This window comes from Pisolithus orientalis, assembly GCF_024613125.1.
Source record: "Pisolithus orientalis strain OTSU chromosome Unknown F5J12scaffold_15, whole genome shotgun sequence".
In the NCBI taxonomy this organism is placed as follows: domain Eukaryota; kingdom Fungi; phylum Basidiomycota; class Agaricomycetes; order Boletales; family Pisolithaceae; genus Pisolithus; species Pisolithus orientalis.
Window position 1 is genome coordinate 43,161 of NW_026260796.1, and position 17,367 is coordinate 60,527.

Genomic DNA, 17,367 nt, shown 5'->3' on the forward strand with positions numbered 1-17,367 from the left:
AACTGTCTAGTAGCATCTGGGAAACAGCTACGCGACGCGGCTGTTAACAGCTCTTTCGCACTTGAGCGAGCCCTCTCATTGGCCAACAAGTGTCTTAGCGAGTCTTACGACAAGTCACTTCCAAACGGAGGCAGGTATAACCTGCTTATTCCCTCGGGTAGTTTTGCAGATGAGGCTCCTCTCGATGCACCACACCACGAAAGACTGCATAGATCACCTAATCGCAACATAAGACATCGAAGGTACCACGACGTGGGAACAGAAATGGAACAGGACATCTTGAGACCTGACTAACGGATGTATAGCCCGTGTGAGTGTGGCAAGCAACGTCCTTTCCAAGGTCGGCAATCACGAACGCCCTCCCTTCGCAATATCTGTCAGTGACGCGATAGTTATCAGCATGACACCCTTGGGGACAGGAAGAAACTTCCACATGTGGGCCTATCGTAACACGAAATGGATGCTATGCACGCAAGGATGCATGACAAGCAAGTACTGAACAAGGAAGAAGCGGGCCAGATCAGCGTGTGACTAACCCCTTGAAGTGTTCTGTTGGCAACTGGCTGCAGCAGTGCGCCGCTATGATATTCACACGTTACTCAGCTGGGAGGAGCCACAATTCCATTCAGCACAACGAATTTACAGCCTGCATCAATTGGCTAAGGAAGGGAAGCGTGTACCTGATGCCCTGATGCGATGCGAATACTAACTGTAGTGATCAAGAGCAGCTCCGCATGTACTAGAAATCAACGCTGCCCCTCTGACCACTAAATGACCGAAGTTCTCCCCTTTGTCATTTCTTACCAAACTGTTGTTACTGTAATTTCGAAAACAGCGTCGTGCGTGAAATGGCGTTGCCAACCTTCATTAGTTTACGGTACATTAGGTGATGATGAATAGATCAAATGAATAGATCAGACTGTCCCCATACATATGTAATAATATTCAAGCTCTCTATTCCCCTTGTGGAGGATGGGAATAAGGAGAATTTGCATCGTTCTCTTTTCCATCGAACTCAGGCATTCCGGGACAATGGATCCATTGGCCACCAACTTCCCTCCCACGTTCGAACCCGTCAAACGAAATACGGTTGCCATTACGAGCTTGACTGCAATGCACCCCTTCTTCTGGGTGAGTCGAAATGATTACCTTCGCTACGTATTACAAGTACTGCTTCTCAACACCGTACAGTCATTGGACTTGTTCCTCTGGCAAACCTGGTCTCTGCTGTCAAGTCCCGTCTAGAATCCGAAATCCTACGAGCAGGCTAACGTTTTAATCCACTGGATTGGGATTGGACAAGTCCCTCAGGTCAGTGAGCGCAAACCAGACCAACGCGTGTCGAGCTGAGACAATGATGGGACAATCACTCGGGCTCGGTGAACGGAAAATGGTATTATTGTGTGCATGAGGTCACGACTTGAGGCATGCTTACGTCCGCGGCTTGGTCCCATGCACTGACTACCTTGGCTACCTTGCGGTGAGTGTGATAATTGTGTCTTCAGTGCGACCAGCATTCTTAGTTCAGCACAACTAATGGGTTCCGAATTCGTCCAGAAGGCCTACTCTTTGGGAAGGACTTAACACCCGTACACCAGTGGGCACCTTCGGCACCATGTCCAGCTTGGTTGTCAGCACCGGACATCGGCAATCAAACGGTGACTTCTTGTCCACAGCAAGTCGACCACAAGTGCCCACTGAGAGTAAGTTTAGCATAAGTTTTGACCATACGTACTTCGAACAACTCAAGCTTTTCTCCAGAAACTGCCAAGCTTGTTAACGTGCTAGATAGTTCCTGTTGCATGTCCAAAGGCGTCCTTACGACACCGCGTAAGGAGCATGTTGGGAAACACCTATTGTGAAGGACGCATTTCTCTCTGCGACCTGTTGAACAATGAACCGTACGGCCCTTCTTCGGGGCGCGGGCGCCCACCGATTCGGTGTTGTAATACACTGATAACTCTGACTTTGGCAGTCTTCCTTGCCTACATAGCCGCTTCCCGTGCTCCCCGGATCACAGGATCAAGTTCGTATCGAGTTACGGCGGTTCGTTTCAGAATTACATCATTAAATTGATGGCACTCTGGAACGAAGCACTTGAAGTGAGTGTGCGTATTACTCGTCCCTATGTGTTTGACACTTGAATGCGTGAAGTCCAGCATACAATGCTATGACGTAGCAGACGGGCATAGCATTACTCACTGGACTGGCAATTTGAAGAAATAAATGAATACGACCGTTGAGCGCTCTGTGGACTGGGACGAGTTCCATCAGTTTCTGTAAGTGCTAGTCGGCGTGTTGGGCTCCATCATAATTTATGCATATATGTACGACAACAGCACAGCAACGATCCCACATTCTCGTGCGCGCGCACTCGTCCCCATTTGTGATGGCGGGTTTACGATGGAAATGAGCTATGTATGCGCGAGTGTTCACCTAGAACTTTCCTCAGATTTCGAACCTAATCATGAACGATTGGTATGGTGTCATCTGCTATTATGTAAGTATTAAACTCTCGTCTGGGAGTGTCGCTCGGTCAGGGGAGAGCGAGAGGAAGAGAAGCAATGGAACAAACAAAACCCAACCACCTATACCCTAACCCCTTGCCATACATACATCGTCGACAATCGTTGAACGCGGAAGCGCGCGCCTACGTATCGGTGCCAAAGGAATCACCAACGCGCTAACTTTTCATTCCGATCGATCAATGTATATATCACACCATCATATCATCGAAGATGTGCCGAGATCGAGAGAGTTTGACTCCAGTCGATGGAAGATTTGTCAGTGACAGAAACCAGGCACTTATATTCGCAAGATGCCTAAGTTGGTTAATCCGTTGATTGATGGGATGACTCGCGGCCATGGCTGCTTCGAGAGCGTGGGGTTCATGGCTCGTTGCAGGGAACAAGTACAAGACCACTCGCTTCCCTGCTTTCTTTAGTGACAGTTCTCATAGAGGTCATGAACAATATCATGTCAATGTACACGGACAGTTTCGCATGCGAGGATATTCGATGGTATGTAATACGTATGTACACTCCCTCGTGCTCGACATTCAGTAAGAGAAACATCGAGCATGACAATCACAAGGATCGTCCCGATGGCACCGATAATTGATGCCCGATTGTAGTCCGGACCAGATAGAGTATGACAGAGCCAACTCGATGAGTTGACACCCGATTCCCCCCGCAACACCATAAACACAAGCAAAACTTTCCTGCCAAAACGGGCAAATAATGGTCCAGTGTTCCGTTGGAGTCGGGCACATTCGTGACTGCTGGAAACGTTGCCTCGTTACTTAGGGGGTTCTGCGGCTGGGTTCTAGTCGCAGCACAGCAGAAGCGGTGCCGGCAAGCTGACTGATTGGTGTAGCAAGTCACCTACAGGTGGCCGGCCATAGGTGTGTATAAAGGTTGCCACATCACGCCGAGCATATATATGTACAGGATGGATACGCCACTGCACACATGACTAAATATCTGAGGAAGGACTGGATGGGTCGAGTGCTGGTTGGCGGCTGACAGTGAGGACATATGATGTGAATGTGGCGAGGGGGAAAGGGTATGGCTTTTTGGAGGTATCTATCCGCAGCGAAGGAGAAGGATGTGGATGTGGGGGGAAGAGAAGGAGCGTCGTAACGTGTCGCGTCTTCTATTGAGTGCGATGATCGACTTGTTGGGATCGAGATTGGGTATGCATATGGGTGAGGAGAAGACCAGGCACGTGATAGGGGGAGGCCACACGTGACTTGTTGCTGTGTTGCACGTGGACATGCCGTTACCAATTGGATTAGGGCAAAGGGTGTTGCAGGAACACGTGTAACGGACGATCGGAACGAGAATTCCGTGTCCGCATTGGAGGGGTGGGAACGAGTTGCCATATTTTGAATGTCTCCTCGTATATCTCATTTCTTACTTATATTTTCCTTTTTTTTTTGGGCCCACATTCCGTGTTCGCATGCCATCCATCGTCAACCTCAAGTTCAAAGTGAGCCGCGTTGGCGGAGGGACGTTTGGTTTGCTGACAAATGCCATCAGGGAAACAAGTCCTTTGTTGCTTTCAGCAATCTAAGCGACTCGGAGTCGCTAACAAAGACATGGAAGGTATGTAACTACCAGCGTATATACACTCAACTCGGCTCGACTCGACTCAACTCCTTCCCAGGTGTGCACAAAGGTTGCCAGCTACCTCGAACAGGGCCAGCGTCTTGAAAACCTGTCTTGGAGACTCTGGCATCTCCAGTCCCTCATCGTCGACACCGACAATGCCAGGTCAAAACGCGAATTCAAAAAGTTATCCAAGAACATGGGCGACAAGCTCGACAGAGAAAAGGGCAGGTGCGTCCCCCACTTCGTCCGCCAAACCCACACCTCCAATAAATTGCCCCCCCACAGGAGCATCGAAGAGCTCGAGGCGCCAGATTTCAAGCGCAACGCTTCCACAGATCTCATCTGCCAACGCGCAGCCGAACGCGAGCGCAGTCGCGAAGCCAATCAGAATGCCATACCCGGCACCATCAAACGCATGCAGTTCACTTTCTCAGTCGATCAGCCGTCGCCTGCGGCCCCAAACAACGTCCTCAGCAAACCCGATCTCAAACCCTGTCCCGAATTCAAGGATTCACACACCTCCGCCGCTAGACGCGGCCGTCAGGCCACTCGTTCGTCCAACCACAACTCCGTCGCAGGCGACGACTCCAACAACGACCAGGATTCCTCTCCCCCGGCCATGGCATCCCGTAAGCGAAAACACTCGTCCTCTGCCGTTCATGTTCTGCAGCAGCCTACCCTCAAATTCCCCTCTTTGTTCTCCAACGACTTCGGTCCTTCAGCTCTCCTATCAGCAATCCCCACCTTGACCACACCTATGAACTACGGCGAGGACGTCACACGTTCTTCTTCCACATCTCACCATGCCCTAAGTATCTTCAGGCCAACCATTGAGCTCCCCCTCGACGAACTCCTCGACTCGTGCAACGAAGAGACGCCTTCCGCGTCTTCTGCATTGGACGCCATAAATACCCCCGGGGACAGTGATATCGTCATGCAAGACCTCCCAGGTGCGTTCATGTACACCTCGATATCGACACCCCGAACCGACACATACCCCTACGGCCAACGTCTTTCTCCTCCTATCTCCAATACAGGCGCCACTTCTACATCCAATGCCAGCGCCACCTCAACCCCTAATGCAAATACAGGCCCTGCAAATCCCAGCATCTCATCTTCCACCCCAGCTACCGTCACCAACCCCAACGTCGGTACAAGCGTTCATTTGACTACCCAAACTAACCCCAGTGCCGGTATGACTCATACTAAACCCAGTCCTAGCACTGGAACCCGCGGTCGTCCCTCTTTGACAGTTAAGACTTCCTCACACCTAACTCGGTCCTCTACTGGCCCTAGTGCCACTGCATCGGGTGTGTCGGGGGGTGCGTCAGGTGGTGGACGCGGTGCGAGCGCTGTGAACACTCCAGGCGGTGGAAATGTAAATACTAACGGTGCCCATGGAGGTACCCATGGATCCATCAAAGCAGAATGCTCGAATTGCGGTGCGACACATACCCCCTTGTGGAGGCGCGGATTGAACGACGAGCTAAATTGTAATGCGTGTGGTTTGTATTGTAAACTGGTGCGTCCCCTCCCGACCTATAATGGACTCTCCACAACTAAATCTCAACACAGCACAAACGCCCGCGCCCCAAAACCATGCGGTCCAACCACGCCGAGCGACATCCCACTACTTCTACATCCCATACATCCACTCATACATCCATCCACGCGTCCACCTCTTCCAACGTACACGGTAGTCATAGTAGTGCCAGCGCACGGGGTGGTGATAATATTGGAGAGAGCCCACCCGGAGCTGGGCACACAAATACGCATGGGAATCACAGCGGAGGAGGCAGAGGCAATGTGTCAGGTACGTTATTTTTCTTCCTTGCTTTCGATGGGATATGGGTGGTGTTGGTTTCCTTGTTTTGGTGTTTCGGAAGCAAGATGTTTTTTTGGGGAGGTGGGGGGAGCCTGACGCTGACTGGATCATCGTTCATTTGGGTTCATTCATTATGGGATCGTGCTGGCGACGTATGTGCCCGACGTGTTCAGCTGGGACGAACGGGACGGCGCAATGTTATAACTGTCATACAACCGCGACACCACTCTGGAGGAAAGACGACGAGGGCAAGACCGTTTGTAATGCGTGAGTGCTCAGCTTTTCGTTGATCTCCACGAGAGGGATGATTGACATATACTCGTGGTCGGTTCTGGGGTACCGTAGATGTGGCCTCTAGTGAGTCCTTCTTGCCTTCTCTAGTACCGTGATGCGATGAAATTTGGACAGCTACAAATTGCATGGCTCCGCCCGCCCCATATCTATGAAATCTGACGTGATACGTAAACGATCCCGCCATGACGCGTCTGCTGCCGCAGCCGCAGCCGCCGCGCGCCGATCTGTTGCAGATACCCATGGCTCTCAAGTGTCCTACATCAATGCCAATAGCAATCACCATCGCGATGCCCGAACGCCTGGTTCTAGGTCATCTGGGTCAGGCACGACTTCGGCGTCTGCTTCACCTGGCCCGAGTTGCCGCGCTTCTCCAAACGTAGATACCCTCGATGTGAGCGAGTTGAATGGTGACCCTGGCCTGGGAGGGTTGGGTGGCGGTGCGGGAGACAGATCCCCAACGTTGGCTCCGGATTCGACGACGCAGCCTGCTGCATATGAATTTGGGGAGGATGGAGTCGTAAATGTTGGTGTTCATGGTGTTGGTGTGCACGGCGTGGGTGCGGCAGGGACCAGTAGGTCGGAGTTGATGGGAGCTTTGGGTGGTGACAACGTCGTCTCTGGGTATGGGTCCGTCTCGAATCTCAATATGCCCATGAACATGAGTAGCATGGGTCTTGGAGGAGGGGCAGGGAAATGGAATCACGTTAGGCGGGATCCATATCGGAGGTGTCCTAGGACACGCCTACGCAGGAATTTTTGGACACCATGCATACCCTGGTCCGTATCACCCGGATTATCTGTCCTCCCAGTTTCACTTGGATGCCGCTCTTCCGTTTTCGGGTGTCGACGGGATGGACGGAGAAGAGAGCCCAGGAGCCGCTGCTACTGGCGGCGGTGCCGGAGGAGGAAAGGAAGGAGAGGGAAATGGGGAGACGGACGCAGATGAACACAGAAGCTCTAAACGCCGCCGCATGAGCACCGACTCAGCGAGCGAACCACCTTCGTCGGCGGTTTCGTACTCGTCGTATGCTGAGAGCATGATGTCGACGTCTACTGCCCCAACCTCGGCGATATCTGGTCATTCTCCGCACCAGACACAGCAGCAAAGCCAGGCTTCGAAACTACATGGTCATGCGCATTCGCAGTCGATGTCCGCGCAGGGTCAAGTTCAGGCACAAGCAATGTCGGCGGGTACGCCCCAGTCGCAGGACCAGGCACAGAATTTCTCGGGGTCACACTCACAAGGACATGGTCATGGACATTCCCAATCTCTTTCTTCGCTCCCGCAGTCTTCTTCGCTGGCAAATGCACACGGTCACTCACACTCACTCTCCCATTCTGGTATCTCGCATTTGCATCCACAGTCATCCCTTGCAGCAGCACACGGACCGCCATCCTCTATCTCGCTTGGGTCTCACGCGCACCACGTTCCTCCACATCCTTCGCAAGCAGCCTCACATCACCCTCTCGCGTCTCACCATGCGTTCTCTTCTCACTCGCGGAGATCGAGCATGGATTTCCCATTTTTCACTCCTTATGGTGTGTTCCGTGGATCGGTTTCAAACACGTTCTGGCATCCTCCGATGGTGATTGCTGAACCCGATCGGTCCCCTCAGCCGTTCATTCATCCGCCGATGTTGTTGCCGGATGATTGGCCGACCGGTGGCGAGGGTGGGTCGTCATCACCAGGTGCTGCTGCTGTTTCCTCGGCAACTTTGGTTTCTGGTGCGTCTTCGGAATCTACTTCGGTATCCGCCCCGAATGATGGGAGTTCAGGTGGGGCTGGGTCGTCTTCCTCCAATGCTGGAGGTGTAGCAGCAACAGCAGGAGGGTTCTCGTTCAGTGCTGGGTTCCATCCTCCAATGCTGTTACCCGAGGAGGAGAACCTGTTCGCGACATATTTTCACCCCCCGATGTTGTTACCTTCTGAAGACGGAGACGTACAACAGGACGGAGGAGATACTACAGGGTCTTCTGCTACGTCACATAGCGAGAATCAACAACACCAACGGAGAATGGACGACGGTAGCCAGCGAGATAGGCAAGAGTAAGGCCGAGTTCACTCCTCCAATACACTCGGTTTCGCTTGTTCGCTCACTTTGCGGACGCCACGTTCTCATTTACCCGGTCACGATCTGCGGCGTTGAAGTCACTTTCTCACATTCTTTTCTCTTCTCTCTGGCATCAGAAATCTTTTGGCCCTTTATTGTACGTCTCTTGGCTTTTTTTGTAGGCGGGAGTAGACGGCATGGCAATCCAACCAACTGAAAGCAATGCGTATTCAATGCGGTTTTTTCTCTCCTGTTTCTAGCTTTGTCTGCCTCGTGGGTTTCGTTTCGTCGTCGCCAATTGTTATCCACTCTGATCTTACATTCATTATACTCCAGATCCCTCTCCCTGTTTTATTTCTTCTCCTTCCTCCACACACATTTTCCTTCTGTTGTTCACTTTACAATAAAGAGAGAAGAGTTTGGTTCCGAGGGGACGATGAGCCATGTGCAGTATGTAGTCACATACCTATAGGCAGTATAGCAGTGTAGCACGGTATCGGTTTGTATGTAGATAGTAGTAGCGGTGCGAAGGGCTTCGCGTATCAAGCCCCCCAATGATTGTTTCTGTCTTACTTTTGGCATGTTCGAGTTGGAGGACGTGAATGGTGTAGATTACGTCATTGAATCGTCAGCACCAGACCGCAGATGGAGTCGGGCTTGAAAGACACCAAAGTGTTGAACACACGAACGACGATGACTTCCACCATTCGGTATCTTACTGCCAAGATCGCCAGGGAGGTAGGTGTGTTGTTTTCGTATTGAGGCTCTCGTGATTGGGATGCCTGCACATGCGCTAGATCGATGAGGAGCTTATGAGTCAGACGGGAGCGTTTAGCTTGGATCAGGTGTGTATATTTCTTTCGTTTCACTGGACTTTGTTGGGTGAACTTATCTCGCACCCCACATACGCAAACGGACCACATCACACCGCATACTACCCGGAAGTTGATGGAACTGGCTGGGCTCTCCTGTGCACAAGCCCTCGCCAAGGTCTACACTCGGGACGCGTATCGGAACGTGCTGGTATGTTGCGGGCCCGGGAATCAGGGAGGTGACGGGCTTGTTGCCGCCAGGCATCTCTGTGCGTCACTTTTTTTTTGTTTTGGATTGGTTATTGGGTCGTGGTATTGACGAAGTCATGGTCATAAATGTGGTGTGGGTAATGGGGACTACAGCGATGTTTGGGTATCAACCGGTGGTATATATGCCCAAGGTAAGGGGTCCGATACGGGTTCTTTGCAAGTTCATTACAGTTGCACAAATAGTTTGGTTCTAAAGACATATACAAGGTAGGTCAATATCAAGGGTTTTATACAATGACTAACATATACAACACGAACTATGATGCATTGCGCAAATACACACGTCGATACTAGCGCCTCCACCGACAATGTGACAATATGGATATCCCCACGCTTCCATCCGACATATCCGCTCTTGAAACAGCCCTTCCAACCACGCACGTTATCCTCGACGCTATCTTCGGTTTCTCATTTCAAGGACCTGTGAGAGCGCCGTTCGATGCAGTACTCGACAGGATCCAGGGATCGGGAAAACCGATCGTGTCGGTGGATATACCGAGCGGATGGGATGTTGAAAAGGGACCGGATGTGGAGGGATGCACGGTCATTCATCCTGAAGTACTGGTGAGTTTGACGGCGCCGAAGGAAGGCGCAAGGGGGTTTAGGGGGAGACATTTTTTGGGGGGGAGGTTCGTGCCTAGGTGAGTTGCCAAGCGCTCATTCGCTCTCAGAAGTGCCGTGTCGGTTCGTTTTCGAATACGAAATGATGATTTCGCCGTGCCACTTTGCACAGGTCATTGGAGAGAGTTTATGAGTTGAATCTTCCAGAGTATCCTGGTGGTGAACAGGTCGTGGAGCTCCCTCCGGCACAGGGAGAACAAAGTGCTGGCGATCAGAGGGCGGTCAGGACTCAGTATCTGTGAAACTGTGAAGAGCTAAGGTTCGGAATGACCGTCTTACTCGTGTCTGGTACATACTGGTACATATTACTATACCTTGTCCGTTGGTTTGGTTGTCTCGCCAACCCACGGCACTGGAACGGTGTAATCCACTTTTGCACCGGTATCGTACGTGTTGCACAGACCACGGATCACATAATGTTTATGTACATCCAATTACCTGGCACCTGGCGACGGAATTTAAATAAAGAAACGCTGAATGCGGAGCTACTGACGAGTAGGAGTTCGAGTGTTTGTAGTTGTACTACCAATTTGTTCCTATTGTGGATTTCCCCTTGTAGACCTAGCTAAGAGATATCGAGCTGGTCTTGCCATTTAGGAAAGTGAGTAGACAGCGCCATCGATATGATTAGAAGTACACAATGATAAAGTTACGTCCTTTGTTTGATGGAAGCTCATGATTCGGGCAGGTGTTCTTCATGTCCCGCTACTTCCTACGTGTACAACGCACGAGTTGATGCGGTGCATGAGGTGTACGCGACACGGAAAGAGGTGGATCAGGATCTGTTCCCGTAGATTGAAAATTTCCTGGATTGATTTCATTTAGCTGTGGCTGGGCACAAGACTGATTGCAAATAAGCATGCAACTGGTCCTTATCTGCGTACATACACGGCGATAACACTTACAGGGCGCTGCCTGCTTCACCTTTGTCAGGTCACGGTAGAACCGGATTTTGCCATCAGGAGATCATTACGCTCCGATGTGTGGCGTCGTGTAGAATTCCTGCCTTAGACTGGCACGGGGTGGGAGGTAATAACGTCAAGTAACTGGATCTCTACAGGCGCAGTCCTTGCTTTGTCCTGCTTGTCTCAGAACGTTGCCATTCAGCTGAATTTTTCTCATACTGCCATCAATCAGACGTTTACGATTACAGTACGTACGTTTGCAACACATGCATAACGTTATACTTCACGCTGGGACGCGCATTTGATTGGAAGAATTGAAGCTCGAGGGCAGTTTGTTCGCGCAGTAAGGTTGCCGTCCGTGGCAGTATCAACATAAAAACAACGGAACTTTCTGAATGGACTTCTGAAACGGATACAAAGGTGTCCATGAGGACAAGGAGAACCAACTTACCGGTACTCGTTCGAAAGGGAGATTTGGAGCTTGAGATAGTTCCTTTTAACCTTGCCATTGGAACATGGTGCAACGGCAACACCACGAGCAGCATCCAAAAACACATGCGACTCGCGCTCGACTCTCCGCAAGCAAGTGGCGTCCCGAGATCCAGAGAGGCGAGCTGGTACCGGAGAATTTCGATGCCAGGACCCTGCAGTGCATAACACGAGTTCGGAGAGAATAGGGAAAGGGATCGGTCCCTGGTCTATTTCACTATAGGTAGGATTTTCCTGTAGACTGGGACGTCGGCGGTGGGACAAATCGTTCATTTCGTTGGATGGGATTATTGAACACTTATGACTTACATGTGGACTGATTCAAGCTTCCCAAGGGAACGGCCATGCACCTTGTTTTACCATACCTTGACCCAACCCAGTCCGACACCAGTTCGAATAAGTCTCCTTCAAATCCTTCCGAGACGGACTTCTACGGTTACTACTACAAGTTCCTTAACACCCATTTCCCTCCTGATAGCAACTTTAAGGTCGGCTCCTGAACCTGCTTGAGATACACAGATTGCCTCATCCCCATTCTCTACGTCGTTGGCGCGATGAGGACAAGCTCTGTTTCTACAGCCGGCCTCACAATGGGCGGCTGACTCCCCATCGCATGTCTTCGGGGCTGGCGTCGGTTACAACATCCAGGGAGCGTTGAGATTCCGATATTCTCGGACGACGGAGAGGATAAAGCTCAAATGTTTCAAGTCGTTGGAGGAGAGATCAAGCGAAGTTGTGCGACTCTATGAAGGAGGTGGTGCATTGCTGGTACATACTGTACGTTATCTACCTGTGAGAAGTAAGTACTAGGAAGCTGAATTAGCAACCAATGGTGATTCCTGCAGAAGTTGCTTGTCGACACATGTGCTTGTCTTGGGGGTACAGCACCACGAACAAATCAGCTTCCTTGCACTGTGGTGAAAAGAGAACATTTCAGTTCTTCGACTACCCAGACCATAACCATGGCGGTCACTCACGATTTCACGTCTGCTCCCAAACCGAAGAACGGCAGTTCGGTTCGCTTTGGTCGTGTCGAGTCGTCGTCATCAGCTCCCTCCAGTCCGTTCGTGTACCTCCCCGTTGCAAACCAATCCAGCACAGACTTGTCCGGTTGCTCAATCCATCGCCCGTCCCAATGCGTCCCCATCTGGTGTGCCACTACATACTTCCCCTTATGTGCCATCACTCGTCAACCTGCTGCTGCGTTCACGACCAGTTCTGTATCGCATGACGCCTGCCATAAGGGAGTTGATATTGGCCTCAATCGTACGGTCTCCTGTGGACGATCGAGTCAGCCAGCGAGAGCCCGCCGAGCGGGTGTGCATCTGTGCGGAGAAAAGCAGGAAGCTCGATAGTCCATGGAGTGTCGCGCCTCCCGATATCCTTGTGTGCGTGCAGCATGCTATTCATGTCTGCATACAGCTGCGTGGCGAGCTTTTCGTCCTCAAGAATTTCTGTCAGTGCCAAGAAGTCATGTTTGCCGAATTTGCGTACGATCCCCAGAGGAAGACAAGCAGCAGCCAGGCCTTTTCTTTCATCGTAAGTTAAGATGTGGAGTGTACCTTCCATGACGTGCACCGATGCGCTGCCTTCCTCTGCCCGAGAAATGCACGTGTGGAGTCGACCGATGAAGCGCTTCTGTCGGTCGCCGCCAGTTAAATAGGACTTTATGCAGCCTTGCATAAACGATTTCGTTCAAGCAGTTTATGTCGTCGTAAATATCATCGGTGAACGATGGGCCAAAACAATCCATAGCACGACGCTGCGAGCCGACATCTGCCCACCGCCTCCATTAATGACACTGCTGTTGCCCCCCTCTCGGAACGTACCCCCAAAACGTCCACCTCTCGCAGCAGCCATGCTACGTATGTCGACGTAAACTTATTCAGGGACGTTTTGGCCAAGGTACGTCCAACCATGGGAGCTATCTGATGCTGTAGGATCTCTTGTAAGCGCGGGACATTCTCCCGCAGTCCGGCGATCGCTTGGGTCAGCTCGGTTTGGATGGAATGGCTTTTGAAAATGTGTGATGGTCCCGCAAGACTGCGGCGATGCCATCGAGAGAGGAGATGACAGTTAGGTATCAGCCACCAATAAACATTTTAAAGACTGGGCCGTATTGATTGCTGGATGCAAGGTGATGTCAGCATACTAGTCAGCACAGGTTCGACGGACGTACACTTACAAATAGCTCTCCGGGAATCCAGTTTCGTTTCGGACGTATTGGATACCTGTGCCGATGTACGGGGGGAATCTGGACATCACACGGGGGTATTCCTCTGCGCGGGCGCGCCGGAAATAAGGCGATACAGATGCAGGCGTGACGAACGCTGAAGCAGTCACAACGAGCACGCCTTGTAAGGTCATGAGATAAAGGTTAGGAGCCGTAGCGAGAAATATAGTCTCAGACTTGGCATTTCAACGATACAAGGCATAGCTTTTCAGAATCAAGGCGGACAAACCAGGGTGTGGCTTGCATTCGGATCGCTGGAGATCTTGCTAAACCAGTGGGGCGTTCGAAGATGTAGAGTTCAAGTATAGTTTGGTGATCTGGACATCGTCGGTCGCCGCCTCGTTACTGTAATTTGGTTGGTATGCAGCTTGATATCCAGCACGGATCCTTCGGTGGTGTATCATCGCTTCATCAAGCACTGACCTGAGACTGATAAATGAAAATTAACCAGGATAAGCATATGTGTCTAGGAACGAATAGGCGCATCTACCTCTGGCTTTCGGCCAGCCGCCATATATGTACATCATTTGATCAATGTGCTATTTCATGAAACAAGGTCATTGTGATCGGCGGCCCAGCACGGACTCTACCATCCCCCCGCTAACTCTACCCAAGTGTGTCCGTCATAGTTGAAGCTGATGGTATCCGGAATAGTCACTGGGAGAATAGACTGCTTGAGTCCGCCAGCACAGGTGCTGCAATGGGCATCCTGTAAGTTCTCCCTGGCCCTCCCCACGTGACACGTAATTGGCGTTGCACATGGACATCTCGCGGGTGCCCGAACTACACCACTCTACCACATCCGGTAAGCTCTTGACTTCTGCCCTCTGGCGCATTACTCCCACGTTTAGACTGAGAGTTTTGATCCCCCCTGGAGTCTTGTGGTCGGCAACCTGCACGTATTGTAACTGTGAGTTCATAGTTTCTATATAACCAGGTGCTACATCTGTCGCTGCAAGTGCTAGCTCCTGCTCAATACTCGCATGATTGTATCTACCCCGGGGCTGTACGCGCTGCGCCTTTTAGAGCCCTGAGATCAGACAAAAAGAGTACTTGACATTCCTTTTGCGTTGGTGAGCCGCATCATGCTGTCTTCGAAGTCGTCACGTCATAATATCAGGGGGATGAGCCAGGCACGAGGGACCACACCTCCTTATCGTTTACTAGAAGCCGAAGACCGTCTCTCTCGGATAAGAAACCAGCGTCCACATGGCACACGCTTCAAACTTTATTCGCCAGGCCCTCTGCTCATTCCAGATTAGTATCATTATCCATTGCGAACTCATCACATCATACAAACACATCTTCTTAGCCACCGACACCCCTCCATACCGCATCCCCGCACTCCATCAACTCTAGCCACTCCTTCCGATGGAACCTTACCCTACGATAGGGCCACTGTTCCACGCTTATATCGGATACCTGCCCTGCCTCCTCTACACTCTTCCCAGCACGTAATGCATCGGAGCTCCCAAATTCAGCAGAACGGCCCTTGATTACGCTCCACACGTTTTGCCCGATCGCGACGACACGTACCTGTGGAAACCCATGCTCGACGACGACTTGTGCAGATCGAATACGCGTGTTCGTGATACCGACATACTTCAACGAAGTGGGGATGCCGGGGCGAATTTGCTGGAGTCATACGAACAATCAAAAAAGGTATCCGGTCCACCCCACGATCGATCAAAGCGGACGACAGACGGCAGAAACAAATCGACACCACACGTCAGACACCGACATTGGAATGTCAAACGGCACGAAAAACTGTACCTTCAAAAATGATACCACGTCTACCGCTGCCCCTTCCATATCTAACACCAGCGCACTGACGTTCCTTGGGACGAGCCATCCCGCCAAGCCTAATGACAAGTCGCCTGGAATTGTCATCGCCAAACTCCTCAGCTGCGACAATGCCGGTAGGACACCCCACGCTGACGCGTCAAACCCGATACGGCGGTTCTCCGCGCCACACGGAAGGAAAAGGTGGTAAGTACGTAGCTGGGTGCGATGTATTACAAATTCAGAGATGGAAGGACATAGGTCACGATCTTGGACGTGCCGATTTAGAGAAGTAATCCTGATATGAAGATGGCGGAGGAACGGGAGGGCGGATCGATGTTGCCGAAACAGTGGTGACGGCGAACACTCCAGTGATCCCGACAGCTTCAAGGAGTCAAGCTGGTACCCGTTAGACAGGATCTCTGAAAACATCTCCGTCGTGAGGTGGCCTCCGAATTCAAGATTCGAGAGTTGGCGGAGTGAGAGGGCATCCGCCGGGAAATGCCAACAACTGTTTTGGATGGCGAGTGCACGGAGGGTATCGCGGCTTTGGGCAATGAAGATATGGGTGGTAGTGGGATCGCCACCTTCGGAAGTTAGAGAGAAGTGCGTCAAATGCTTGAATCTTGGTATGTCAATATCTACCGAAGGGTCCGCGAGTCTGTATCGGGGGGGTTCGTCACACCACTGCGGTGACATGAAACAGAGAGCTGGATGGACGTACTCGAGTGATAACTCTTGAATTTTGGGAATACACTTGTGCATGCATCGGACGGCACGCAAAATGAGATTCTTGCTCCCAGAACAGTGCACCTTTCTCAAATTTGACAATTTCGGGAGCGCATTGAGGAGCATGCCTAGCATGATACGGAGACAAATGAATTGATAAGATAACCTAATTTTTTCCACACGGAGAATGTATTCCACTGACCAACTTGGAATGCCAACGATTGCGAAAGGTCGTGCGATGCGGCATGAATGCCCAAGGTGCGAATTTTCCCCGCAAATTGGGGGTCAACAAGAATGCGAGTGAGGATATCAGCACTACGCTGATGATGCCAATTGTCAAGATCTCGGTCTACGTCCGATGCATCGTCGAATGAAACACCCGAATCTATCCCAGTTAGTTCGTGTAACGGGGTTAGATGAAGATCTATCTCCCGAAACAGAAGCTGACTAGCGATGCGAGAGACCGGATGGGGAACTAGGAGGAGAGATTTCAAATCTCGTTTTGGGAGGAAGAGGGCAATCTGTGTCCATACTTCGATGGAGAAACGAGGAGGTCCATTGGGTTCTCTGAGAAGCTTGAGATGATCGTAGTTGACCTAGTTGTTCCCTCGAGCTACCCGCATCTGCTTACCATTTCAGGGCGAAGATGTTGAGAATGAATGATGTCTTTGACGTCCTGATTGTCGGGGTCCAGCGTTAAGACCGAATGAAGATCTACCCGTAGAGACCTACGTCACAGTAACAACAACGGCAATTGATTGCGACCACGTACCCTGTTGAGCAGAGGTCCGATAACCAGCGACAAGCCTCGTTTTGGCACGCAGAATCAGTGCCTTGGTGAGGTCTACGCACGGCAACCCATTGGTCTTTAAGAGTGCTTGAACGGAATTTTCCATGATCTCCCGAGAGCTTTAGTCTTCCGCTCAAAAGTGGATCTTTCGTGAAATGCCTGTGTTGTACTCACCCTCCTTCTGCAGGCAGTCGCTCGAGTGCATGCAATAGTACAGACGCTTTCTGATGGTCAGTCAGGCGCGCCGTCACATCTCGTATGCAAGCCTCTAGAATGCGAGGATTGAAGACGTTCATCGTGATGGCGTGAATCTAAGCCGTGGAATGCTGCCAGTACAAATGGCCTGATACTTATACCGGTGCAACGCCGGTTCTGAGACGGCCGTGGTCACTCTCATGATTGGTTATCTGCTGAACATATGAAAAGTCTAGGCCATCGCGGACTGCCCTTTTGG

The 17,367-nt window shown here is 51.2% G+C and overlaps 5 protein-coding genes across 5 annotated transcripts; 4 read left to right on the forward strand and 1 right to left on the reverse strand.

Moving 5' to 3' along the window:
- The first annotated feature begins 1,108 nt into the window (after positions 1-1,108).
- Positions 1,109-2,319, forward strand: F5J12DRAFT_832736 (uncharacterized protein). The gene is made up of 5 exons (XM_051745795.1): positions 1,109-1,211; positions 1,267-1,480; positions 1,561-1,703; positions 1,762-2,139; positions 2,203-2,319. The coding sequence occupies exons 2-4, from the start codon at positions 1,428-1,430 to the stop codon at positions 1,860-1,862; spliced, it is 297 nt and encodes a 98-aa protein (XP_051599658.1). The 5' UTR covers positions 1,109-1,211; positions 1,267-1,427; the 3' UTR covers positions 1,863-2,139; positions 2,203-2,319.
- Positions 2,320-3,960: 1,641 nt separating this feature from the next.
- F5J12DRAFT_721183 (uncharacterized protein) lies at positions 3,961-8,282 on the forward strand (the record flags this gene model as incomplete). The annotated part of the gene is made up of 16 exons (XM_051741295.1): positions 3,961-3,990; positions 4,041-4,106; positions 4,168-4,340; positions 4,398-5,062; positions 5,150-5,426; positions 5,463-5,634; positions 5,688-5,808; positions 6,111-6,204; positions 6,283-6,294; positions 6,346-6,420; positions 6,541-6,630; positions 6,682-6,803; positions 6,958-7,125; positions 7,174-7,308; positions 7,684-7,849; positions 8,075-8,282. The coding sequence occupies 16 exons, from the start codon at positions 3,961-3,963 to the stop codon at positions 8,280-8,282; spliced, it is 2,574 nt and encodes an 857-aa protein (XP_051599659.1).
- Positions 8,283-8,975: 693 nt separating this feature from the next.
- On the forward strand, positions 8,976-10,227 carry F5J12DRAFT_721230 (YjeF N-terminal domain-containing protein; the record flags this gene model as incomplete). The annotated part of the gene is made up of 7 exons (XM_051741301.1): positions 8,976-9,020; positions 9,080-9,127; positions 9,228-9,363; positions 9,458-9,495; positions 9,548-9,571; positions 9,659-10,005; positions 10,098-10,227. The coding sequence occupies 7 exons, from the start codon at positions 8,976-8,978 to the stop codon at positions 10,225-10,227; spliced, it is 768 nt and encodes a 255-aa protein (XP_051599660.1).
- A 1,496-nt stretch (positions 10,228-11,723) lies between these two features.
- F5J12DRAFT_782967 (uncharacterized protein) lies at positions 11,724-13,409 on the forward strand (the record flags this gene model as incomplete). The annotated part of the gene is made up of 7 exons (XM_051742791.1): positions 11,724-11,867; positions 11,959-12,156; positions 12,225-12,438; positions 12,596-12,765; positions 12,802-12,918; positions 13,135-13,284; positions 13,353-13,409. The coding sequence occupies 7 exons, from the start codon at positions 11,724-11,726 to the stop codon at positions 13,407-13,409; spliced, it is 1,050 nt and encodes a 349-aa protein (XP_051599661.1).
- A 1,032-nt stretch (positions 13,410-14,441) lies between these two features.
- Positions 14,442-17,359, reverse strand: F5J12DRAFT_832782 (uncharacterized protein). Its single transcript, XM_051745796.1, has 9 exons — positions 17,088-17,359; positions 16,896-17,032; positions 16,755-16,837; positions 16,326-16,698; positions 16,119-16,251; positions 15,386-16,055; positions 14,734-15,247; positions 14,572-14,686; positions 14,442-14,522 (listed from the first exon to the last, which is right to left on the reverse strand). The coding sequence occupies exons 1-7, from the start codon at positions 17,207-17,209 to the stop codon at positions 14,921-14,923; spliced, it is 1,845 nt and encodes a 614-aa protein (XP_051599662.1). The 5' UTR covers positions 17,210-17,359; the 3' UTR covers positions 14,442-14,522; positions 14,572-14,686; positions 14,734-14,920.
- Between the last annotated feature and the right edge of the window lie 8 nt (positions 17,360-17,367).

Bases quoted from the DNA above. Each gene is read 5' to 3' on its own strand.
- F5J12DRAFT_832736 (XM_051745795.1), top strand. From the start codon at position 1,428: ATGCTTACGTCCGCGGCTTGGTCCCATGCACTGACTACCTTGGCTACC. The intron at 1,481-1,560 runs GTGAGTGTGATA...TTCGTCCAGAAG, and splicing joins ACTACCTTGGCTACCTTGCG to GCCTACTCTTTGGGAAGGAC. The intron at 1,704-1,761 runs GTAAGTTTAGCA...GCTTTTCTCCAG, and splicing joins ACCACAAGTGCCCACTGAGA to AAACTGCCAAGCTTGTTAAC.
- F5J12DRAFT_832782 (XM_051745796.1), bottom strand. From the start codon at position 17,209: ATGAACGTCTTCAATCCTCGCATTCTAGAGGCTTGCATACGAGATGTG. The intron at 17,033-17,087 runs GTGAGTACAACA...GGAAGACTAAAG, and splicing joins CGACTGCCTGCAGAAGGAGG to CTCTCGGGAGATCATGGAAA. The intron at 16,056-16,118 runs GTACGTCCATCC...CCCCCGATACAG, and splicing joins ATTCAAGAGTTATCACTCGA to ACTCGCGGACCCTTCGGTAG.